General features: G+C 36.0%; 1 protein-coding gene across 1 annotated transcript in view; it reads right to left on the bottom strand.

Annotated features, from left to right (window-relative positions):
* The window catches only part of PHF14 (PHD finger protein 14), a 168201-nt gene that overhangs the window by 19223 nt on the left and 121074 nt on the right, over positions 1 to 27904 (bottom strand). Inside the window, 1 exon segment of the mRNA XM_075049939.1 lies at positions 15636 to 15749. Within this exon segment, the coding sequence (XP_074906040.1) occupies positions 15636 to 15749 (114 nt within the window).

The following is a 27904-nucleotide window of genomic DNA, read 5'->3' as shown; positions in this document are numbered from 1 at the left end:
TCAATTAATTTCTATGTGGTTTGATACAGAACCGCTGTTAATTTCAATGACCATGACTCAGATTCGTCTTTCCTGTGTTTGAGCTCTCTGAAAGTTAGATAATTTGCTTACACAAGATGCACTCAGTGGACAGTAGAAGGAATGCCCAGAACATAACTCATCACCCTTATCTTCCACATTGATTTTAGGATGGGATAGTGCCACAGTTCCCTAATACATTTGCTAAAAACATTATGGCAAAGACAGATGGCAAGCAAATGGAGACACCCTTAACATTTTGTTCCTACAGAGTGCCCCTGCAAGAGTAAATTCCACTCTGTCTGTAAATAATCACAAAAGGTAAAGATTCAGAGTCTGTAGGAACTGGAAATATTTACAGAAGGAATTAAAATTGAAATTGCAAGTTTCTTTCAACCTACTGATCATGCAGTATTAAATAAGTTTTATTGCCTTATCATAGTAATTAATTTTTGTTTCACATTAATGACATTCTTATCATGCCTAAGATGCTAATGCGATTTGACAACAGCAAATACCACTTGCAAAGATCACTTGGCTTATTCATGTCACTAGCAGGGACAAATGCATAGCTTTACATTAATGACCTTCCTAACATACTAATTGCTTCCAAAATGAAGGACCACTTCTGTGTTTTTGTCATGGAAAGGAAGGATTCATTCTCACATTGTCTTTTAATATCTGTTTTTTTAAGAAAACAATTATCAAGTTTCTAGGCAGCAGTTCTAAACCAAAATGTTGGGTATACCCCATAAAATTATGTTTTCACATGGTTCCAATTAAATACATGACCTTACTAAGTCTTCCAACTTGCTTCAACATCATTGTGAGGTGATACTAATAAGTGATTAAAGTTAAATTTATTGCAGGAAAAGAACACTTGGAGTTCAAAGTAAAATGCTCATATACATCAGAAACACTTTGCTTCAGCTTTCTACTTATTTGCAAAAAGCTGTCGCAGCCTGTGACGGATGCTTTGGGTCTTCTGTGGATGGGACTGGCTGCAGAAAAGAAATGTCTCTTCTGACCAAGTGCCTTGGAGAGCGCCTCTCTCAGAAGATGCGCAGCTGCAGCTGGAATTATGGAGCAAGTGGCTGTAAATGTGGGAGGTGCTGCTGCAGCCCGGGGCTTGGGGAAGGAGCACTCACAAAGAAAGCACAAAACTTAACCACTCACCCCTGATTGTGAAGCAGGTACATTTCTCCCCTGGTTAGATAAAGACGGTATATGACCCTTTAAAGTACTTCAGATCAAACGGTTTTAAAAAATAATAGAGGGACAGCTATGAATTTTGCAAAACAGGTGCAGGGTTTCATCACATACAACTTTTCCCTTGTGCTATTACTTCATTACAAATAGCACCAACACTTTCCTGCATTTTCTTGTTAAAGAAACTGGAAGCATAGCTGAAAATGTGTTAAGATGCTGAACCAGAGTATTTGTGTATAAAATGCTTCATTACAAACATATTTTGAATTCTTATTATATTCTTATTAACCCAATTACTTTGCTATGTATACATTTAAACATAATTAGATAATGTGATATGCACCTCTTCTCTATTATGTTTACTGCTAAGGCTAATTTTAACTAAATTAAGAGTTCATTCAAATACACTCAGTATACACATAGTTTGTGGGTTTTTTTGCAAACTATATTACTATTGTACAAAATAGCAAAGTAAGCTTTCTATAACAATAAATTGTGTACCTTTAGATTGATAATAAATAAGCATTATAGTTTGTTCTGAACAAAATATTTGCAGAATTAGTACGAAGTTTAACACAAGCATGTTTTAACTTTCACTTGACCTTCACCTTTTTTTAGAAAAAAGGTTTTTGTATTCATACATACATTCCTGTTGAAGATGGGGTTAAACTTGTCAGAAGCATTTTAATAAAATACTGAAGACCTCCTTTAATTTATGGCAGATATATTTTCAAGAAGGAAAATGCTGATATTATCTTGGTTATAAGCTCGCTGCTGAAATGATTTAGATATTCTTTTCCTTTCACACAGTATCAGTATAAAGCTTTTCTTTGCAGGCAATGAATTATAGTTGACACTTCAAACCTATTCTATCAGTATCTTCTAGTTCAGAAAAATGAGAAAACATAAATATTTATTCTATATATACAGAAGAGACACAGGACTCTGATAAAAATGATCCATTATGGGATGATGAATAATTGTTACATGTGTCACGCTTAGAACAGCAAAGGGCAAAAAAATTTGCCACTTTTTAATATGAGGATTTGAGGTTATTGTGTAAATAAAAATGCAGTCATTTTATCATATTGAGCTGATAAGTGTTTAAGCCCAGTGATTTCTGATGACATTCACTTCATGACTACATGGATGATGAAGCTGCTTGATACAGATCCTTGGTCTGATTTGATAAAGTCTATTAATGATGTGCTTTAACAGTGGAAAAAATATTTATGCAAACAGCCTTCCATTTTCCCAGTTTATATGTGCAATACTTCTCTAGCTTAAGTTTACCAATTAATAAGACTAGGAATCCATTTGTTTCATTATGCGATCTGTTCACTGTCTTTAATCTTGTTTCTATTACTGACTTAAGTTTCTACATTATGCAGAGAAGTAGAGGCTATTATAACCTGCTGAATAATAAACTCTGTAGGAAAAAAACAGTGGAATTTCCAAATATTTGAAAAAATATTATCAGTCTTACTATCAGTCTTTCCTTTTAAAAAAAGAAAACCTCTCCTATTAAGTGAAAATGCTAGCCAAAATGTAGTAAACAGAACTAATACAACTTGATTTTGTAAAAATGTTTTATCCACAATGTCTGGTTTCATACTAGAAATGGAAGCTCTTTGAGGTAAGGATCATTTTTTTTGATTCAGTGCTTTTAGCCAAATAGCTCTGACTGCAAAATTGAAATGTATTCACAATACAAATTATGGAGTTAAAAATAAATACTCAAAATGACAAGCTCTTGGGGTAAGATTGCCATGAGAAAAGTATAATATATTATTGCACAGAATTATTGGCTCATTTGTGTTATGGGAGCTTCACAGACTGTAACATAAAGACCCCTTGCTTACTAAATTCAAATTAAAATGCATATTGATTTAAATGAAAATAAACTAGCATTAATTCAGTAAATAAAAATTGGGAAGTTGTAAAGTTATAATACTCTGGAAAAACTGGCTAAGCCATCTTCTCATTGTGCTCCATTTGTATTAAACAGTGAACTATAAAACAGAATTCATAGATGCTAACTTAGCAGGAAAAAAACCCCAACTGTAACCACACCACGTATGCAATACTGCCTCTGAAAAGTTTTAGTTTTTGACACTATTTGTTGGCTTCATCACTCCACCTGGCCACTAGCAGATTACCTTTTGGCATAAAGAAATAAGGAGCTGCATTGGGTAACAACAAATGTTTACCCAGCCCAGTTACTTGTCGCCTTCAATGGCCACAGGCAGATGCCCAGGGAAGACTGCAAGAGGAGGGAAAGAACACATCAAATTTATCCCTAACAGTTTCCCAAATGAAATGTTATTACTAAATACAACAACCTTTGAGATAAAGAAATTTCACCTGAAATACTTAGTATCATTGGAGAAATTGAGAAAATGTAGACTTCAGGAACAGTAAGATTATTTTAAAGAACACTATAAATTTTTCCACCTGTTGATCTCAGATAAAATAATGCATATATAAGTTTATTTTCAAATTTTCTCTAAGTGTTCAGTGTGTCTACATGAGATCTTGAGGTAGGGATGGAGGGATCAAATATATTTCCCTCCATGGTGAAGATGGAGAGATCTTGCACAGGGTCACACTTGTGGTGAAGAAGGAAGTTTCCTCTACTCAATCTTTCTTACAGGAACAGGGGTTGGGTTTGGGTTTTTTTGTAAGTTTTTAATGTGCTTCCCCTTTTTGCATAACTTGGTGACTCTGCAGACAACATGACTTCAAAACTGGGTTATTTTTACTCTGCTGCTTATCAGGGTAAAATATGAAAAGTTGTGACTTTTGGATTATCTACAAGCTCTGAATGACACCGCACCATTTTTGCCTCTATCCCCATTTCAAATACCACCCTTGAAACTATAAAGAGGCTGTTAAAACAAGCAACATTTTGCAGAAACAAACATCTAAAATTGTGCACAGCATGCACACACATACACAAATTATATTCTATGGGTGACTCCATTTTTAAATGCTGACTTACTAAGATCTTTTTACCAGAGCTAACTATATAAAAAAAGACTGTCAGAAAATGACAATAAAAATAAGCATCTAAAATGCAAAAAAAATTTCTGCTCCTTTATGTTCTCTTTCTTCATGCTTCCTACTTTTTCATGTCTTGTCTTCCATTTTCAGTATTATACCTCCCAGACTCAGAGCTACATTAGACCAAATATGCCCTTATTCTTGACTTTTCTACAGTTCTCTAAGAAGCTATTTTCTAAACGTATGCCTTTATCCTCCTAAACTATGAATATTTATCTTCGTAATACCCATCCTGTGTGACCAATATTGGATTAACTGAGTTTACCTATAGTGAATGCCTACATGCAAAAGGTCTGTTGAAAATTTGGAGAAAAATGGGGTCAAGAACAATCAAAAGTTCGGAGAACATATGTTAAAGTGGAAGACTAGTAGTTCACAGGCCACAAAGGCTTATACAGGGAAAAGAAAATGCAAAACAAATGAGCCCCTGATCTAGCTGACAAAGACAGAAGCTGAACTAAGACAAATCCAGACTAGAAATCAAACTAATATTTAACGCCGGAGGTCATTAGCACATGAAGCAAATTATTATTCAGGGGCTTGGGTTCACTCCATATAATTTGAAATGTTTTTCATGAAGATGGATACCTTTTTTGCAAAAGTATGCTTTTATCGACATGAAATTTAGAAGATAAATACTATGGCATATACTACATAATAAATTAGACTATCTGATAATAACGTCTTCTGGCCTTCTAATCTATGAATCATAGAGAACAAAACCTGGCTACTGATGAATAAAACTGAAGTTACCACTAATATTTAACACATTAAAGAACCACAACAACTAACCAAGGATACAGGGAACACTTCTATTGTCATTCACTTGCACAGATTTAAGGCAAGTTTCTACACCGACTACTCGTTTTGGAATTTCGGTTGTAAAACTATTCAAAATTAGAACCTACTACTTAAACTTACTCTATTTTTGGAGATAGGATGCTCAGATTAGAGTCCTAGATTTAAACATGGTTCCCTATACCCTGTTGAATCCAAACCAACAGTGACAGGTTTCCAACAAGGAAGGTGTGGATATGCCTCTGTGCACTAATATTCTGAAAAGATTTCTTCTGATAAAGATCACAAAAAAAGTCACAAGGATACAAGCACACATATACCACTTTCTGTACATTCCAATGCCTGAGGTTCTTGATTCCAAATCAGTCTAAATTTTGTGTAACTAATCACCTGTCTGAAAATCTTACAAGTAGTAATTGATCCTAATTTGCAGAAAGAAGAGCAGGATTTTCATTAGTTACAACATTAAGCAGTAGCTCTTAATTTTAGGCAATCTCCCGAACAACCCAAATATGCCAAGCCTACTCTACTGGGCTAAACTGAGAGGAGAGCTGTAAAATGAGGAAAAAGTGCTCCTTTTGAATGGATAAACACAGAAGAACTGGCCAGTACACTAAAGCCAGAAGCGCTAACGGGTATTTTGAGGGTTATTTTAATTTAATTTCTCTAGAGCACCAAAATCAAAATGCAGTCTCAACTGTCAGTTCTGGACCATTTAACTTCAGGCTGCCACTGAAGAGGGAGGTCATGGTCCACAGCTATGCATCCCCTCCGCCCCCGTGGATGTCACCCCATGGTCTGTCCGATCAGCCCACCGACCCAGCTCGCTCATCTGGTCCAACAAGAGCAGCAGGCGGCTGTGGGAACAGACCGCTCTTTCAGCAGCAGTGTGGGCTTGGGCTGCTGTAAACTGGCTGAGGACTTGCTCTACTGGCCACTGAATTGCAGAGCATCTCCAAACCCCTGTCTTAGCCAGCGGTGAAACACATTCCCCTAGGTTAAACCCTACTCTGGGTGCCCTGAAAAGCCCTCCGCAAGCATCTTTTTCAGTGAACACTGGCACAATCTGTGGAGGTTTACACCAATAAGTTTAGCCAGCTAAATTGTGCAGTAGGCTTATCTGCACCTCTTTTGTGTATATCAAGAATACAAAATAATACCAGTGTAGTCCTTATGAGAGGACATAAAAGTATCTTTATTGACAGAAGGTGTGTGCTGATTTCCTGTGCTGACTTCAATCAATTTAAACAAGAATCTTACCGGAGTAAAACACATCAGGACCAGATAATAGAGAAACAACTTCCCAAAGATACCACTCTTCATCACAGTCTAAGTCTCTCCAAATTAAATTGTATTTTCAGTAACATTTTCACAGTTTCTAAATAAAACAAAGCCCATAACTATAGCATAGAATACGTAGTTCTGAATATTCCAGGTAATCTAGAGGGTTTGGAAGACTAAGATAGCTGAGCAGCCACTTTGAAAAAATAAAAAATTAATTACAGGAGAACTGTTCACTTAAGAAAGAAGGATTTAGCAGGTCAATGAGGGCTATGAAAGAGAATGGTGTGTGTTAATCTACTTCATAGATTTCAGAAAATACATACTTGGCATTAACATAAATTTAGTTTTCATTTACTGTTAATTAGGGTAAATTAATCTATATATGACTATCACAAAAATACAAATTAATAGCAAAAAGAGCTATTCTAATAAATAACACTGATCCTACTGTGCTAAAACATTTAGGTATTGCGAACACTTCAACATCTAAATATTCTGCTTAACCATGAAAGAAATTTACAGAAACAATACTTTGATGAAGCAGGATTGCGACACTATTGGGATAGCACTGCAGTTCAGAGATAACCCTGAAACAACTGGGTAAGGAAAAATCTATATAACCTACGTTATTAATGACTACTGACCGACCTCTGCTTATCTTCAGTACCTTAAAGATGACATTGAAATTTTCAACTCTGCTCAAGTTTCATTATCTGAAATCTAAACCATAATAACTTAAAAGGGTTCTGATGATATTTTCAACCTGTCATATTAAAATAAAACAGAAAATTTCTGACTTTATATATCACCTAGAAAAAGGGTCATTGCTTTGTTCACGTAGTGCAATGTGAAGTCTAATATTTACACTGCATACAATGACCAGAGAATGTATTTGCTTAATTTTTCATTCAAGTTTTACAGATAAGAGAGAAGATAACAAATCCCTCAGAAAAGAAAGAAAAAAGAACACTAAGAGTGTGTACATAACATATTGAAGAAAGGAGTTACGTTTACTTTCCTCCAGGAAAGAATTTCCATTGTGTATCATACGTGCCACACAGCAAAAGATGAATACCTCAAAACAATCCAGTCATAGCTGACCAGATAGTGCAGACAGGTAGGCTGAAGTCCACTGACACAAGTACAGCTATCAAAAAATACAGCAGGCGGGAAACAGCCTTCAACTTGTAAAACTTGCTGCTATTTTCCTACCCAAATCTTGCTGAATTCTAATTTTTAATTCCACTTTCCTCTAGCAAAAAAAAAAAAAAAAAAAAAAAAAAAGGTTATGATCTAAAGCATGTCGTTTAAGCTAAAATCAAACCTGTTCTTTCTTCTTAGAATATATCCAGTTGTTTAACGCTCTCTAACACCTTAAAGTGACCAAATATAACAAAATGTTAATTTCAAATTGAATTTACAAAAGTTAAAACTGATTTTTTTTGTGGGCAAGGTGTTAAAGAAAAACAATATGTCTTTTTAAATATACAGTAGCTGTAATTTAATTGTTTCTTCTGAGTCTATCCATTTTAAAGAATGTTTCAGATTTTTTTTTCAAGGAAAAAAGAACCTATTATTCAAGGAAAGATATTGTTTTTTCGCTTTGAAGGAACAAAATTCCAACTTATCTGTATTCAGAATATGAATACAAATTTGTACACAAGTGATTCTAAATGCCACTGGCTTCTCATTTTCAATGCTGCTATTTTTCCAGAGAATGTATCCACAGATCAATGACCCTTCCATGTGATCTGGAAATGCCAAAGAATAATACCTCAGGGAAAATACTGTTCTCACTTGAGTTAAAATACTCATTTTTACAACAGAACAATAGCATGAAATCCTAAAATCACTGAGGATGCTATCCAGAAAATCTCTATATCTAGGGAAAAAAAAAACCATAGTAAAGAGCTAATAATTGTTCAGACAAATTAATTTCAAACTAAAGCCATGGTAAAATTAATGAATCTCACAGACTACTAAACTGCTCATTTGGCAGCATTTACTGTGGCACATTTGTGCATGTTTCACCATTTTTCTCTTTTTATTAATTATGGCTACTTGGAATTGATGATCTCCGGGGTACACATCAGTGCATATGAAGATTGATGACCGTGCCCCAGATGTTGGAGTCACGCAGAGGGTCCGTCCCTGCACAGGATCTGTGCTGTAACCCTGAATGTTTTCCTGCAGTGAACTTGCAGGCACTCCTGACAAAAGAAATGCAGCTGATGGAGGAAATTCCAGAAGCGTCTCTCCTTTCCCCTCCATCACTGCATGAGAAAGACATTCCTACACTGATGTGCGAGTATGTGCTTTTCATGGGCTACTGCTTGCTGCCCGGTGCTGTCTTTCAATCCTTTCCCCTTTTCTCTCCCCCAAAGGAGAGTGTGATATCAGATTATAACACTTAGCTAACTTTTATAGTCTGCTTTTCTCTGTAGTCCATGTGTAGCCAGTGGTGTCAATTTCTGAATGAAATTATTTGGGTATTGGGAAAAAAACACCCACAACAGTTATTTTCTGAATTTCTAGCATGTTTTTTTATTACTTTTAGAAATATGGCTGAATGTCTGGCAATAAGAGAGAATACTGCAGGGATTCTTAGCTTTTGACATTTTTAATTGCCTCTGCTTTGGTTATTACACAATAGATATTTTTGTCATCTAAATATAATGTATCTTTGTAAAATCCTTTAAAATATGATTTCAAACCAATGAATGCCATTTTCTATTTGCCTTTAATTTCCTCTCAATAGTAAGTTCATCAGAGTGTAACAATTAATTAACTTAATTAAGCTAACTTGATTATGTTCTTTCATAGGTCAATATGTAGAGCTACTCAGATTAATAGCAGAGCTTGTAAAGTTAATCTTCTTGTATAATGCAAATGATGCCAAGTCATGTATTAAATACCTTCCTGAGTAACAGATGATACAGGACTGAATGTACTTTAAAGAAGGGCAGAGACTGTGAAAAGGTTAAATAAAGAAAAATGTCTTGGATTTGTGGAAATTTTAAACAGACCTAATTAATTTTTTAAATTAATAATGTTCTTCTAACAGGAGCCCTCATTCCATAAGGCCATTTACAGCTTAAATATACATAAATAAATTTTGACTTCAAAAGCAGAACTGCATGACAGCATTTTCCAGCAATTTTACAACCTTTATGTTTTGTTATTAAGAAGATTACATAAAACAGTCATGTGAAGAGATTAGACGGAAAATACAGATTCCTAACTCCAGAGCATTTCCATGTTTACTGTATTTCCCAGTTTATTTTACAGAGGAATCACTTCAGTAGTCATAGGTATTATGTTCTCTTCTCTGTTAATTATTCATTCACTTTTAACACAGACTCTAAGGCTTTTTAGGCATATGGTTTAGCACGTTGTTACAAAATATTAATGGGAACTACAGTAATCACAATTACTTGTGGAAGCATAAAAAGTAAATCAAACATATCTCCTGAGTGCCAGATGATTTGAATAGGTAACTCAGCTACTCCAGTTTAATAAATGAGTCTGATGGTTGGAACCCACAGTCTGACACAAGGAGTTGGATTATGGGCCAAATCACCAAATTTCAGCCAAGTAACCAAATTTCAGTCTTCTCTACAGTGAACCTGACTTAGGTCCAGAAAATATTCTAAATGCATAGCAGTTCCAGATCTGTAATCTGTTGAAACTCTTCGTTACCACTCAAAGAAAACAAAGAGGAGGGGTGCAGTAAATATTCTGTCAGGTGCTTTGAACAGGAGTGTAAAGGAAAAGGCTCCGAAAATGTGAAAACCATCATTGCTCAGAAGATTTAAAATCAGAATAAAGTACTAACAAATACAGCAGAGGGATCAATCCTATGTCTGTTAGGCGATGGATGACACAGATGACCTCTCTTTGTTAAAGTATGCCATGTAGTGTTTGTGGTGTTGCACAAAATTAACATCCCGATCTCAGTGTAGCAGCAGGTTCAGAGTACAAACCAACCTCTGTTCCAAAGTCACAGTCCTACCACCTCTGATACTAAGGGGGTTTATTTATCTATGATATAGAATAACTAGTAATTATCACTTATGATTTTTCATCAGAAAACAGTCTGCTAGGTCCGTACAGCATGGAAATTTCCAATGACTTTTCTGAGCAGGAAAGTTCTTCAGAAGTTATAAAAAAAATGCAGTGTTCAAGAGTAAATATGCAGTCCAACCCACTCTATGTGGGTAACTGTATTTTTTTTTCACTTAACAGTGTGTCAGGACGAATAACATATTTATAGCAACAACAGTCTGACACAATTCTTCTGTTAAATGAGTTCAAGCTAGCAGCTACACAGAACAGAGGAAAAATATTGTTATGCCTATGAAGTTTAGAAAAGAACACACAGCCTTTACACAAGCACAAGCATAAAAGCTGTGCGTTTATACATGTAGATAGATATACAAATGTATATTTTCTCCAACATTTTCTTGTGTTCTCTAAGAGTGCAAATAATCTTTCAGTTTCTTGCCAATGCTTATTCTACATGATGATTGAGTTATATTCTCAAATGAATGATGTCGGTGATGGAAATCCAGCTATTTAGCAGTCTTCTAATAATAGCAGATGGAGAAAATATCACATGAGCATTATTACAAGCTTTGCCATGGAATTACTTCTTATTCAATTTTTTCAGAACATGTAACATCATCCTTTGTTTAAAAAGCAAACACCTCTGTAATAAAATAGCGTAAGAATGGATTGGATGCTCTGCTGATGAAGTTTATAGCTTCGGGTTTTAAAAAAAAATCTCTTTTCCTACTAACTTGAAGAGGCAATGGGACTTGTTGCGATAGGTTTTATCCAGAGATCAAGGAAGGTCAAGAAACAAAAGATAGTATGAGCTGCCAATTATGTTCATAAAAATTAAGAAATGTTCCCTTTGCTTGTATATGAAATAATGCAGATGGCTCCCCCAGATTTTCCAAGAATAAAGCAATGATTTTAACACTGAATTCTATAATCCTTTTAAGCTGCTTGTACCATACTTATGACTAATGGCAGATGACTTAAGTGTGGGACACATATTTTCCTATAAAAGAAAACACTATACCTCAGCTGTGCATTACTAATGGAAAAAAGTCTGTGCTCTATCCAGATAAACTGCAAGCAGTGAATGTCTAGTAGTTCAGAAACAGATTAATGGCCACTATCTTAATCTTTCTTTAGTTGAGAATCACAATGCTTTGCACAGCTTTTTAGTTTTAATACAGCACTCAGAAAGCACCACAGATATATAAGCTACTCATGTTCATATGCTACCATCACGTGATTCATATTTTACCCTAAAATGCTCCAGAACATATATACATGCTTTTTTGCAGAGGAAAGTAGGGGGTTGGTTGGTTGTTTAATTCATTGTTTTATCCCAGAGAGAGAATGGCACAGCATTTCATCTGTATCTGTGCTGCTCTGGCAACACAGCCATTCAGACAGAACAGCTCTGTTAGCCTCTAGGCTTGCGCTATTACAACATGATTAATTGATTTGCCACAGGATCGGCAAAGGAAATTAATACACAGAACTCATGTATTTCTATTTTACTCCTAATTAAAGAAGAGGATATGCCTCTTATGAGACTCACGTTTAAGGGAACTGTCAAAACTAGTCTCTTCTTACTCAGATAACCAACCACTGCCACCATCACTCCCTGTGGATTAAAGTGCTGCTTATGAGAAATGGTATCAAGGTACAGCCCACCTGTCTGGCTCTTTATCTGCTACATGAAAAAGGGAAACCAAAACTACTTTAACAACAAACCTTCACTTTCTTCAATGTCACTGTATATTCATCTAAAAATCTACATAAATATATTTACTAAATATACTGCAACTGCCAGATGCACAATGAAAGTGACCACAGAAAAGAGTAAAGGTCATGAAATCTAACTCATCAGCCTTTCAATTTTATCGAATGACTACAGTGTTATTCAAACAAGTATATACGTACATTTAAAACATTTTAAAAGTTCTGAATCTTAAGTAATCAACATGTCCAAAGAATTTACTTTTCATCAGTTCATGGTAAAGAATGTGTGATATCAGAGATAAAATGTAGCGTATTGACTCAGGGCATACCAACAATAGTGCAGTTCTGAATTTTGAAAGGGTCGTGGGAACAAAATTCCTGGTTTAAGCATTACTATTAGAGGGAAACTGTCAAAACTCTATGATTCAGCATAACATCCTATGAAAAGCAGTGTTATCCTACAGTTTCCTAAGAAACTGCAAAGAAGGTCTAAAGAAATGACACTGAAATTAGGATGGCACAGATCTGTCCTGTCCCCTTTCACATGCATTGAATTTTTCTTTCAAATCCACTGTTCAGTTCCAATTCTTAAAAAAAGACAATAAATATATATAATATTAACTCATCAATCACACAGGTAACTCAATTTAGTATGGATACTAATTAAAATCATTCAAGCATTCAAATCTATACAACTTAAAGGTTATTGAGGTTTGCACAGCTTTTGAAAACACAGAATAAGGTATCTTTCTAACTTTAAACACAGTTTGGTTATTTTACAACCCAAAGTGTTTCTGCATCTGAAATACACTGATGAACACACACACTTTCCTGAATGCCTCACAGGTACAAAAATTTCACAGGTATCTAAATTTCAACACCCAACATGCTAATTATTTCTGCAGTGGCTTTTGTCATATGCCACATAGCTGGACACTGTCCCTATGCTACACAGAGTTAAATCTGATTTTAGAGCATGAAAAAAGGCTGGGAAGAAGGGAGGCAGTAAGAGGAGCAGATGCCATCCTGCCCTCCTGTTGAGTAGAACTCAAAATTGAACCATCCTTTCTACTAGGAGGAACAACTGGACAGGCAAAACAAAGCTTCATCTGAGTGATCAAATGACATCCCACAAAGTTAAAACTGATGACACAAGTAACTAGGTGTTAGATTCAGACTGGCCTAAGAGGAAAACAAATTGTAGGCAGGAAAAAACTATGCTTTGTACAAATTAATCTGGCAACTCATGGGATTTTCCTTACTTTCTCCTACTAGAAGTTGTTTCTCCTCACACTTGCAAGTTTGAGACTTTTTTTGAACATCACTTTCCACATCCTCCTCAATTCTCCTCCACCTTCCTGAAATCTTCAGTCTGTTACAGATTTTGCCTTCTTTAAACTTTTCTCCTATTTCTCTTTTTCATGGCTGCATTTGAGCTTCTCCTCAACAACTGCCTTTGCACCGATACCAATGGTTGAATTCAGAGACAAATTATTATACAAATAATGCACCAGTTCGCAGCTGTAGTTAATTCCAAATATTAACTCATTAAGCAGATGTTGAAAGAATATAAGGGAGTGATGTACCAGGAGACTTCAAATGAAATGAGAAATAAAAAAGGCATTAGTTGAAGTAAAGCTCTGCAAACGCTTTTTTTGACCTGTTTTTTAGGGTGTAATTCACAAATGTTTGTTTACCATGCTGACTTACCCATGTGTAACTTAGATGGGTTGTTTCATGGTGGGTTCTGAATTTGGAAATTCAGCATACTGGTGCTCCCCTCTCAAGGTTCCCTGCAAATTGAACCACAAAACTCTTTCTGACTCACCTCTCTCTTTTTTTATATAAACTGTAGTAAATATGATTGGAGAACGTCTCATTCCCTTACAAAACACAGATAATACTTTATGACCCCACATTCAGTAAAACAGCTTCAACATAAACTATTACTGAGATATTTAGTAAAGTTCAAAAGGAATATTTTCATCTTTCAATTCTCTGAAGTTTCCTCTCCCCCCCAGTTTAGCTGGTTTTTATTTCACAGAGCCAAAAACTCTATACTTATCTTCCTCTCGGTTGCCTTTTACTAACTAACCATATTTCATTCCTCTTCCTGCAGCACTTTTCCTCTGTATTTATTTTTAAAGATCATCTGTGCTCTCAATTTTAATTCCTCCAGTGGAGTGAGCTAAGCTGACAAAGTTGAGACTTAAGAGGCAGAACCCATGGCCCTCCATAGACTAGAAGTCCCTTTGCTACTCAAGAATATAAACAAAAATATTACTAAAAGCTTATATTACTCTATCCTCAGGACTGCTTAGATGTGATAACCTGACTTTCTATCTTACAATATGTGGTCATGCTCCAAAATAAGTGAAGTACCTATTTGGTCTTAATCCAGAAGACACTCTTAAGAATTCTCCTGGCCCTGTACTGTGGACTTCCCTCTTCTCCAGACAAAGTGACAAGACTATTAGGAAAGGAGAAATTCAAGAAGGTATTTGATAATTAACTAAAGGCTGCACTAAAGAACTAATAAATGCCACTGTATTTCCTATGGCTAATATTTCATACTCGACTGGGAAGATTATAGTCAGATGAAATCTGAGAAAAAAGCAGGAAAGACTAGTCTTTATATTATCGGGTACTTGGAATATCTTTATAATAATAACTAAACTGTTTGAGGAAGCCAAGATTAATAATGTTAAGGCTACTCCACATGAAGGACTTCCTTCTCACAGCAAGGGTTAATTTAAGGGTAATAATGGTTCTCTGAAAGGATAATTGCCACCATAAAATGAAGTTGTGAGTTTGAATTCTGCAGACAACCTCTCATCCAGCTATGGTGTACTGTGACAAGTATACATTGCAGGGACAGAAAAAACCCCAAGTCGTTGGCTATTTTATGAAACTACCTTACAAGCCAGCACCTTTTCTTATAACAACAGTGAGGATGGACTTATGATCATGCTACATCATTAGCATCTTGTATCATTTTTTGGAAAACAAGGGCACAAAAAGAGACACGTACTAGTGAGGTCTTTCCTTTGCACAACCCATCAGTTAGCTGTATTTAAATTTAGAGAAGGATAGCAAAAGCTTTACATCTACCTATATACCTAGGTACAGATATTATTTCTGACTCTTTAGTGTCATAAAGTTTAATTTGCCAGAATCTAATAAGGATCCTGTTATTGTCATGGAGTGAAAGACAGGAACAAGCAAAAATATTTTCCCAATCACTGATAATAAGAAACAGTATTAAAAATATAGCAGATGGAATATACTTGGCTTACAGGTACCGTTAATCACGGTCCTGAGATTTACCTTGGTCTTGCATGTCGTTGGTATGGGAGGATAAGATTGAGCGTTAGCTTTAAAAAGTCTCTGCTATGAGTAAAACAGCACTAGGCATGAAAACCAGAGGCAAACGTGTATCCCCCAAGTTAATCGTGGAAAAGAATAGACACAGAATGTCCTACCTCTTCTGGATGTTTCTGTGCCACCGATACCAGCTCTTCAGAGCTACTTCTTGAGGTAGAGGGTACCACATTACCTGGGGCCTCTGAGACCACCTCATTTGACGGCTCGGAGTCCTGAGGGCAACAGAGACAAATAGACCCCTCAGCAGCGTGTTGACGTGGCACGCCAAGAAAATGAGACTTTTCAGAGGAACTGTGCTCTAAGCACAGAGAAATGAAAAATACTTGAGGTCTAAAACTCTATTCTTTTTACCCTGGGCAACTTCTTTTACCCCAGAGGCAAAAACATCTGTCTTACATTTTCTCTTAAAATGGTAGTATCTTCTTCACAAGATCATTGTTAAGACTTACTAAATAGCTATATAGCATTCAGAATTCCAAAGTTCTGAATAAGCATGCTTGTTTTGCCCATATCTACCCCTGCTCCTGAACTGCAAGGAAGGGAATATAACATTTCATCCCCTTATTTAAGATGGAGGTTTCTGCAAAACAGCTGGGACCATGCTAGAACAACCCCTCCCAAATGTATTTTATCAATCACTGCAAATCAATATAGCACACAACCTGGTAAAGTTAGAAAAGTTAGTAGAGTTGGCTGTCTATTAGCAAGTTTAACAGCACAGTAAAATAAACAAAATAAAAATTCTTAATTAGCTTACATTCTACTTTCCAAATTACCTTGACTTTGCAATGCAACGTGACTAGATCAGTCAAAACAAAAACCACTTTAATACCTTCACTGCTTTACACAGTGGTTTTGATAACTGCGTAGATTAAGATATTTTACTACAGAGAAAAAAAAGTCCATTAATCAGTACTATCTCTACTGTGCTTATTGTAATGCTCATTACAGAAGATACTTCAGATGTCATCGCTTAGCAAGCAGAATATGTGCTTTTGATATATCACTTTCTCTCTACAGTCGTTAACTGCAAGGAAATCAAGATTATACTTTTAGAAACTGCAAGCTGCAAAGCTCATTATTAAGTTTTTCAACATAACAACCTCTAAAAAGTAAATTAAAATTTTGCAATGATAACATTCAGCATTTGCAGCTTAGCCCAATGTATGTTTGGACTGTTGGAAGGTAAAAAGTGAACACTGTGGTCAAACACCTGTCACTGAATCACATGGACAATGACAAGTAAGACCAGATATTGTAAAAGAATTAATACATGGAGAGGGTTGCTGGAGGCTAGAAAGTTGGAAAAATCTCTTTGGGCCTGGAGGGGGAATACTCTAGTATCTCTATTTCATGTGCCTTTTCAAGGGAATCCCTTTAAAATAGTTTCTGACCTTAAATATTTCAAATAAAGCTTTTTATGCCTTTCTCATTGCACCACCTCTCCGTGACTTAGAAAAAGGATATTCTGGCCCATTCTGTGGGTTATCACCTTAAGTTTAAGGTTCAGTATGAGGAAGACATTTTAGGAAAAATCAGCTTTCAGCAATGACTAAATACTACTACCAATTAAAATGTTAACAATGAAGTCCAAATACCATTGCACTGTACTGTTTTATATGTGCAAGCACTGGATCTGTGGAATAAAAGGAAAAACGAGATACCTTGGTAGAGCTACCATCCCAAATAATTCCATGACAGGAATAATAAAACACTATTTCTCAGCTTTCTCAGCTCCTCAAAAGAGTATCAACACCACGGCTAAACACAGTGAACTACAAGCAGAAACATCTCTAGCATTCTGATAATAAAAGTCTGATTTTCCTCTACCGACTGTACAAAAGCCCCATGCTCTATGTCATAAAAATAAACTTTGCATCATGTTCATCCTGACAGCTCGCTCGTTCCCTAGCAGATCTGGACTTGCATAGGCAAACGTCCTCTCTCTCAAAGGTCTCCTCAGTTTGGTTCCTAGTAAACTATGACGATGAGACTATCTCTTCTTGTTGACCCAACTGGCCATGAACTGACTCTGAGTACTGAACAGTACTGTTTTGGTTTCTCCTTGAGAACTGGAATGTTAAATCATCTCCATGCAATTTATCAGCTCAGTGTTTCCAGAAGATCTTTTGTGCTACTTACAAAACCAAAAGTAACAACCACATCTGCTGGAAGAAAATGATGTATATGTCTGACTTCTTTGGTTCAGTGATTTCTCTCCTTGAATTCTGCCTGTCTTTTGTGTCTGAACAAACTTGTATTATGTTGCTATTACCTGTGGCCGGATAATGGTAGCAACATTTTTTTGTTGCTTATGATCTTTGAAAGTAATAAATGATGGTTTTCAAAAACGGTTGGAGCAACTGCAATGTGGTAAACATACATTCCTGTTCCATTCCTCTTGCCTCAACAGGACCAGTACGTGACAGATTCTTTTCCCCCATCAAGTCTTGAATATCTTCTTTCCAAGCAGCTTGGCCATCCTTCTCTATAGTTTTCTTAAGAATGAGCTAGCTAATATAATACTTCCATTTTTAAGGAGATGGACGGAAAACAAATTTACTTTATTATTCAGAAAACAAGCTGAAAAAATGCATCTCCCTTTCCAATTACACTGGTTTTATTGTATCTGTCCTGGTTTCAGCTGGGATAGAGTTAATTGTCTTCCTAGTAGCTGGTATGGTGCTATGTTTTGAGTTCAGTATGAGAAGAATGTTGATAACACTGATGTTTTCAGTTGTTGCCAAGTAGTGTTTAGACTAAGTCAAGGATTTTTCAGCTTTTCATGCCCAGCCAGCAAGAAGGCTGGAGGGGCACAAGAAGTTGGGAGGGGACACAGCCAGGGCAGCTGACCCCAACTGGCCGAAAGGATATTCCATACCATGTGATGTCAAATCTAATATATACACTGGGGGGAGCTGGCCTCGTGGGGGGGAATCACTGCTCGGGGACTGACTGGGCGTCAGTCAGTGGGTGGTGAGCAATTGCACTGTGCACCACTTGTATATTCTAAACCTTTTATTATTGTTAATGTAATTTTATTATTGTTATTATTACAATTATTAGTTTCTTCTTTACTGTTCTATTAAACCGTTCTTATCTCAACCCACGAGTTTTACTTCTTTTTCCCCGATTTTCTCCCCCATCCCACTGGGTGGGGGGAAGTGAGTGTGTGGCTGCGTGGTGCTTAGTTGCTGGCTGGGGTTAAACCACGACAATATCTTTTCACACTGCTGTCACTTCTTAGGAAAACTGTATAGAGCCTGGACATATGTAAGAAAGGTAATCTATGTTACTCTGAATGAGTTTCACAACATGTGAAGTACAGCTTTCAGAAATAAACATATTCAGTATGTGGAATAAGATCCTTTCATGTAAGGTACAACGATAAAAATGCTGTGAGGTGCAAGTGAGAACTTTCATAAAGCTTTTTCTCAGTCTGTTCTGAGTACATGGCAAAGTGAGCAACAGTTCTGGTAACAAATCCTGTTACCTTGACTTGTACTCAGCAAATAAAACAACCTGAAAAAGTATTAACATTGTTTCCTTCTGTAAAGAAAAGCAAAAAATCTGTATCTCTGACTTGAAACAACATTTTTACTGAGAAGTGTTAAAAGGAAAGTTGTATTTCAAAAAGAATTAAAATTAGTTTCTTGTCCTTCCTAATTTTTAATTTTATCATACTGGAGTGACTTTGCAAAAAGTCACTTCTTGCTTTTTTCAAGGCCTTGTATGATGAAAACCATGTCAATGGCACTTCTCATTGATCTGTGAGCCCCAACTGTAGCAGTGATGGACACGACTGTACATAGACATGTAACCTTCACAATAAGTAATTTCGTACACATCTTTTCCAGTGCTTAAGCCCTTCTCATTTCATTAAAATATTATTATATTTTCCAACCTACTTATAAAAGCTCAGATATCTGCATTTTCAAGTTGGACAGATCAAGACATGGCTTTCTAATGGATCACAATATTTAATTACATTTATTAATAAATTATGGGGAAAACCCACTATTAAGTGGTACTTCCAGTTTCCTGAAAATAGAGAAATTCTTTATCAAAATATAAGTGCATCATAAACAAATACATTCAGAATGCTCAGGAATCACATTTTTCCTGCAAAATGCTGATTTTGATCAAAGCTCCTCAAAACATGATTCTTCTTGGACTTACAAAACCTTGAAGAGGAAACATGAATTGTGTAGACATTCTACTATGTTTATGCAAGAAAGACAGCCCTGCTTTGAACTACGCCTCTTTTCATATGACCTAAATGTTCACACGGTTTAAGGCACCATAACAACATTGGCTTGAATCAATCACAGTTGTGCAAAAAAAAGTAGTATTTGAATTAAATGTTGACACAAACACATAACAAATTGGATATTCTAGTCCTGGGACAGAACTTGCTTGCTAGTCTTGGACACCAGTTAGAACGTTCTTGGCAGCAGACACAAAAGTGTAGCTGGCTGGTTAAATTCTGAGTCTTGGACCTTCAGCATTTTCTTTTTTTTTTAATTCAGGTCAGCAGAGATCAAAGGTGACAACGACTGGCAGGAAGTGAGAAATCAAAAGGTGTATCCAACTGTAGCACCTCCCTCAAAACATTTTCTTTTCTCTCCTTCATCCCATTTGGCATACTTGCTATTTGCATCTACTGTAATAGAAGCAAACAATGTGCTTTTAGTTTTGTCCTTTTCTGCACATAAGTATCATTGATACAGTACGCTGAAAAATCAATAGTGCATACAGAACAGATGTGGATTTCATTTGTGAGCTACATAAAAGTGATAGATTTCAGAGGAAAATATTTACATTTCATGCTACGCTGATGTTGTGGCTTAATTTGAGGACTTGACTATTTTTACTTTTTGTTTGTTAAAACCCAGACCATTAAATACAAGATCAGTACACATACAAAGATAGGTACTGTACATAATTGTAAATATGATACAAATACGTATATACAGACACGCATCTTGATAGGGAATGTTCACAGTGAACATCATGGTGAGAAAATACTCTAATTATTTACCAATCACAGAATCATAGAATCCATGTTACTGTCAGCACAGATGGTGAGTCATACGAAATAGAAACTCTACACAGCGTCTGATTTTGAAGGAAATGGAGAACTGATGTATATAAAAAAAAGTATGCATAAAATAATTTGCTAGAAAGCATAAAAAGTTTCATTTGAAACAAGATGATGGAAAAATAGTGTCTTATAGTGGTATTTATACCAGCCAAGCATCTGCTATTTCTTCTGCCATTGCTACTTTAAAACAAAAGAAAGCTAAAAAAGAATTGAAACAAATCAGCCCAAACAAATCAGCCCACATACCCACACGCCCTTTACAGATGATTTCAACCTGACAAGTTTGAATACATTATGTTAACTCTGCATCCGTTCTCATGTATCATCCTTTACCTTAGTCCAGTTGAAAATTACACAAGTAATAAATTAGCTTTAAACAAGTTTTGAATCAGCCTGGAACTAGTTTTCAAATTAAAGAGCCGTCAGTATATTACATGGTACTGTCATTTTATTACCCCAATCAATTCTGTGTGGCCTGAGGTAGAAAGAAAATGGATGCTGTCTTCATTTGCAAAGGGTTTATCTCTCACACCAGGCTCTGAAAACATGACTGCAGTAATGAATTGGAAGCCAAAGTTACTAACAAAGACTTTTAACAGTAGCAAAGTAGAAATATTTGTCCCCCTTTAGACTTACAAAAGAAAAAAAAAAAAGGCAAAAAATCCAGTGCCCTTTCTGAAACATGAAGCCAGCTTCTCAAGGCTGAACAACTGTGGGCAGAAATTAGCACATTTCCATTGAAGTGCTAAAGTGCTTGTAGCCTCACGGAGTATCATTTGCAGTGCTGCGCATGGAAAGCCTTCCTGGGTCAGACCAAAGGTGCCTCTCCAGCCCAGACCGCAGAGCGTCCCTCCATCAGTGAACCGGCCGCTCCCACCCCTCCTTGTTCTCTCTTATACCCCAGGAGCATACTTGGAAAGTATTCACATCATCTTAGCTGGAATTTGGTAAAATCTAGTGAAGACCAGATATCTGTAGTTCTCCACAGTTCACAAGCGGCCAAAGTAAATCCCCAGAAGTGTAGAGTTCATCTCAAGCTACTTACATGTGAGATCAATCACTTTGCCATTCCTAGGATTTTACCCTGCATTAGTTAGTGAGGTAAGAACATGGGCTTTAAACTTTTAAGTCACGCTCCACAGCTGTAAAATTTCCCTTCCTCTTTCTATTCTGCCTTTGTCACTCTCCTCATGCTGATTTTATTTAACATCTGCCAATCTCCTCTCTTCTTCTGCCCTCTCCAAAGACAGGAAATTACAAATGCAACCTTTAACGCACATGTGCTAACCTCCTACGCTGCCAGTCACAGAGGCAACGCCGCTGTTCTATCCTTGGCTATTTTTTCTCTCTCTTGAGAAGGGGACAATGACTTCTATGTTTATACACTGTTAACACAAGAGGGTCTCATTCTCAGCTGACTCTGAAACTACCTCAGTTCAGGCAATAAACCTAAACCTAGCTTTAAAATCTCTGCCATCTTTTAAAGACAGAAACAAAAGAAACACCTTTTATAATTCTCTGTTTTCCAGATATAAAAACTTAATTACATTCTTTAGCCTTACGCTATTTTTTTTTCTTCAAACACACTGTGCAATATATAGGAACTAATAAAGTTTCAAGAAGTTTCCAATAAATACCCATCTGTTTCAATTTATTATCCCTCTATCTTTCAATAAACTACAGCACTGACAAAGCAAGCTTGCATCTTTGAAATATGCCTACATTTCCAAGTGTCAAAGTGTGAATTCCCACTTTTATGGTTGTTTTAAAATAAGGACGCTACTATTGCTAATATTTTACTAGAAGTGTTTGAACAAAGTATGAAAGGAAACAGGATCATGCGTTTTCTCTGGATGGCTTCTTCAAATGAAAAAAAATAATTTACATATATTTAAAGCTAGAAAGAGCACTCTCAAAATAATGTTTTTCACATTTATTCTTCCAGCTTTATCACATGCAAATAGAAACAGCAAACAGGAGAACATTTTACCATTTGAAGGTATTATCATTCACTGACCTCTGGAACCTGAATTAGTTTCCCCTTCCTAATTCACATATTTTATACATTTCCATTACTCAGTGTACTAATCCTACCTCTTTTTGGACTGAAATCTCCACCTTTCAAATCAAACTCTCCTAGATTATTGTATTTCCCTTTTACTTTCTCATCACCCATTATTTTCCAACATTCAAAAGCTGTTCTTTTAGCTACCCTTTCAATAGCTGCTTTTTCTGACCCTGGAATTCTCTGAACTGTATTCAAAATCAACTCTTAAAACACCATAATTAATGAAACCACATTAGAATACAAAAACAGGAATTAAACTTCAAAATACAGATTCACCACACTAATGTCATCTCATATGTATAATGCAAAGGAATACAACTTTCCTGTTACTGTCATGGATTAAAGCCATTGATCACAGGTACAATATGGCTCAAAGTATTGGCAAAAATTTCTGTACAAACATGAACATCATTACCAGAAATTTTTAGAACTTCTTCAATAAAGGGCAAAAGCCAGTATCTATCCTTTTTGTGCTAAATCTCCTATGTCTTGCATAATTTGGTAATTATCTGGTGCACCAGAGCAACAGATTTTATATTAATATCCTTTTGCAGGATGTTAATATACTGGCAAGACTGCTGTACTATGCCATTATCACTGCATATAAGAGTAACTCAATACTTTTTCCGTTTTTTGTCCACACCACTTTCTTCCTATACATTGTCCTGCTATTTTTTCTTCTTATGAATTAGGTTACAGGCATATATTATAACCTAGAAAGTTATTTTTGTCTTCATTTCGTATTTTGCAAAGTTTTACAAGTTATTTTATGGAGTTCTAAAAGCTCTTTAAGACAATACAGACATAATTTACTATTGCTGGATCAGGAAATTTCATCTTCCCTGTGCCCATTTTGTACAGCTCTGATCTCTCCAATCCCTTTCCCCACCCTGTCTAAAAAAAAAGAAAACAAACCCAAAGTTGCAAAACAAATTCTCAAACACATCAAAAGCATCTATGGCCACAATAAATGTGGCACTTTCTGTGCAGCTGTATGTCTGTTGCATATAACTGCAATTGTTGACTTCAATGTATTTACAGAATGATATGGGCACCTCACACCTAACATTTAAAACAAGGTTTTCTAAACAACAAATGTACAAAGACATCTGCTATTACTTGTGGAAGGCAGTGCTGCAGCTACAATGGCTCCATTAGTGAGGTGACATTTGGGTTTGCCGTTGTCTGTTTCCTTAAGCAACTTTTTTTTTCTTCAGAAATGATCAGGGGCAGACCACAGCAATCCATTCATACAGTCTCTCTAAAACATGGTTTTACTCACCCATATTTCTTTTCAAATCATGTTTAAATTGACCCAAACTTTCCATGCTCTTGGATTGCTGAGGCAGTGACAGCTTGGGAGTAAGGGACAGCGGCAAACTTATTTCCACCTCTCAGGGTCAAGCTGCACATTTGCACAATTTATGGTTGAAGTAGTTTGCTTTACTTCACTTCAGCAGCTTGGGAGAGAGCATACACAAGATTCGCTCACAATACTTGGCTAATACTTAACTTGAACTAGAAGACTGAGCACTTTAGAAGATCTCTGCTCCAAAAAGCAGCTGCTTTATTCTAACAAAAATAGAATGTAGCTCAGAAAAGGCTTTCTTTCAAGCACACAATCTTCAGATATTATGCATCAGCATGCAGACTGTGCCTGTCAGATGTTGGAACAAAGCTTTAAATTGTACCATCTAACTTAATTCTCAAGACAGGGTCAGCACATTCATAGGGTTGGGGTTTTTTTCCCCTTTGAGAAGTCCTTTAAGTAATATTTATTTAGCTCCTTACATCTTCATCAGCAGTGATTCTTGCTCTTCATCTCCTTGAAGTTCAGATTTTTCCAATGTAATGCAAAACAGAGTGATATTAAAATGCGTGATCACCAAAAGCATCACAAAATCATCAAAGGCTATTTACTAAATCAAGATTGGTTTTCATCTCTCCCCACTTCCAGAATTTTTTTTCCAGTAACAAGATGAAATAAAGGGATTGCACAGTACATAATTTTTTGCAGTCTAAGGTTATTATGCAAGTTTCATAGCTCCCTAAACTTTCCTTATATGGCACCCACTTATCTGCCTGGGCTTCAAACTTTTTCTATTAACACTCTACCCTGCTCTGAGGGAAGGCTGTCTGCGTGCCCTCCATATCCTTCTTTCCACTCTGCCATGGCCCTATTTCTTAATTCACCCCATTCTCCCCTCTAAGGGTTTCTGTGTATATCTTCAAGTGGAGTTTTCTCATTCTTACGAATGTGTGTGTGCTCACATTTCACCACCTATGCCAAGGGCACTTCTTGCAGTCCCGTTATTTTTTCCCATCCTGCTTTTCTCTCTCTCCCTCTCTTCTTCTCCCTCTCTCTCTCTTCTTAAAAAGTACCATCATTTATTTTCAACTGATAAAATAGAAAAATAAAACATTAAAAATATTTTATGGCCTTGAATTAAAGAATCAATCTATCTGTAGAAAACCTTTCTATAAAAATGTTTCTTATATCCTCCTTTTCAGATCTCTCTAACATCTGAATGTGCCAAATTAAAAAATCTCTTGGACATCCTTTAAGAAGCTTCAAACAAAAGTTGGGAACACTATTTTGTGGTGCCCCTGACTTACCATTCGTGCTAGTCACTAGAGTAATTAAAGAAAATTTCCATATAACTTTATACTACTAACTAGAGATACATACTCTTATTAATTTAAAGTAGCCAGCTAAAACACAATGATATTTTATGCTGTCAAACTGAGCTACGTTGACAACAGGCTGTTTACTAAAAAGGGAATGAACAGCCCAGTTGACACAGTTTAAGATGTGACATTAATCAGCCGCCTTCTGCTGAGCCCACAGGAACTGAAAGGTCACAACTAGTGCCGCTGTTTTAAAGCATCCTCAGAAAGGCCTGGAAATTCCTCATTCTTCCCTAATTAAGAACACTGTAAATGATACATGGAATGATGAGGCTAAATTCACTTGAAATGTCAACTTTACTGCCTTGTTTTAGGAGGCATGAATATATTCCCTGTGTGCTTTGGTTTCTTTTTAAGATTACATCTAGTAGACAAAAATTCCTTGTGTTTCTCATCTGTAGTAGAAAACACCCACCAAGTCCCTTACTCTTAGATATAGTTGCTTAATAACATTGCAGACCAAATTTTTTTTTCAGTTAAAAGCATATGCATACAGTGCTTATACAAACAGACAAATGATAAAATTTAATACCCTAGCAGTATATATCAATGTATTAATTTTTAGGCTTTTGACATTGAGACTACTGATATGTGAATTCCACAATTTCTCTTATCAAAATAGGAATGAAATAACTTTTGTAGTCAATGAAACCAAAACACAAATATACCTTTGATACAGAAAATATAAGAGTGGTTTTAATAGTCACTTCACACCAGCAACTATCGTGGTGTGGCAGGAACAGCTCTGTGGAGCAAAGCAGTTGGCGTTGAGGATCAGCCAGATGTGCTATACATGTTTCAAAGGTACGACTGGTTTGGACACAGAGATGGCATGCCCATTAGCAGTCAGAATACATCCTCAGCTTTAGTGTCCCTTGACAGGAACCCTGTTTGCACACTCTTGAGACCACTCCTTAATGTGAACCAAAGTGTAGCAACTGGTGGCAACTGGGCGATTCCTTTCAAAAACTCATTCCTGATCTTAATCAAAATGCTAAGATAAATACACACTAAGATACCTCAGACCAAGATCCATGCAAATGAGCATACGGGAATGTAGAACCATTTAAGCTAATCAATAGGAAATGTTCAAAATAACAGGGTATTTTAGATACCAGCTTTATTCAGAATTCAGTAGGTCACCCTGGATTATCAACAGTTCCCTTCCTCCTCAGATTCCCTACACTGAAAGCTCTCTGGGGTCTAACAGCCTCCCCCCTGCCACTTTTTTTTTCTTCAAATTAAAAAAAAAAGAAAAGAAGAGAAACAGAGACACTTAATGCCTTACTTTTAGATGATGGTTTGATTGCTGCACTAAATTAATTGGTGAACACATTCAGTCATCATACGGAAGATCCTGGTTCACTTCCCTCTTCCCTCTTCTTAAGAAGGTTCAAAATTGTATTTCCCAAGGGCTTGCTTAAGCTGTCTTACTATTCTTTAGCTGAAGCAGGTCTCTTTGCATGGAAGAATGAGTCAGTGGGTAAAATGATTCATTTTATGTTAACCGAGGTACCTGAGAAAGGGTACAAATTATCTTCTGAATATTTCACTATTTTACATCTTGGTCTATGCTGAACCGAGAAAGCAAATAAACAACAGGTCTATAGGTCATTCCAGTGAGACAATTAATAACAGATTAATAAATCACAGCTCCCAAATCTCAAACTTTTTGTATATTCCCATAATTACTTTTAAATGTAAGATTCTTGAAACTATCCTTATATGAATACAGACATCTTGTAATTACCTTCAAAAAGTTGCTTACCACCAGCAATCAAAAAAAAAAAAAAAATTATCATTTTGCTCTGAAGTTCCTCTGCCTTCTGCAATACTTTCAACCTAAACAAACAGTGAAGATATTATGCACTAAAAGAAAATGGTAGGACAAATTGCATATTCATTTAATACACAATATACTTGCAAACATTAGTAGCCGGTATGTATCCTTACTTATTGCACAGGACTGGTTACACATTTAATATTCATTATGTCAATGACTGTATCAATCTGCTGATGCCTTTCTATTGCCAAAAATAAATATGTGATGTGATTAACCCACTCTAAGTACACTTCTGTGTACCTTCCATAAATACTGAGTTATCTTGCTATTTCCTTTTTGACACTTCTTTTCTTTGGCTATTTATACCATATCTGAAAGGATACCATCTGCCCTTCAGTCTTCATGAGATTAGTACCTGGAAGAAATCTTGATATCTACAGATTCCAAGGTTTTCCACATATTGAATCTTTTTGTACTGTTTGACGCAGCTGAAATATACTTAAGACTTTTCAAATGTGCCCAAAGGTGTTTCAAACCACTGAACCAGATAATAATTTAACTGTTACCAGAGACACATTTACTAAAAAAAAACTAAGATAAATTCAATTGCTACCAGAATTAAACAATGCACTATACATTTTAAAGTTTTTTGTGAAAATCTTTTCAAAAGCCATCTTAAAATTCCACATAATATTTGTGCTTTTTATTGGTAGACCTGATTGTA

Source organism: Buteo buteo, chromosome 2 (assembly GCF_964188355.1).
Source record: "Buteo buteo chromosome 2, bButBut1.hap1.1, whole genome shotgun sequence".
In the NCBI taxonomy this organism is placed as follows: Eukaryota; Metazoa; Chordata; class Aves; order Accipitriformes; family Accipitridae; genus Buteo; species Buteo buteo.
This window is presented reverse-complemented; position numbering and strand designations above follow the sequence as displayed.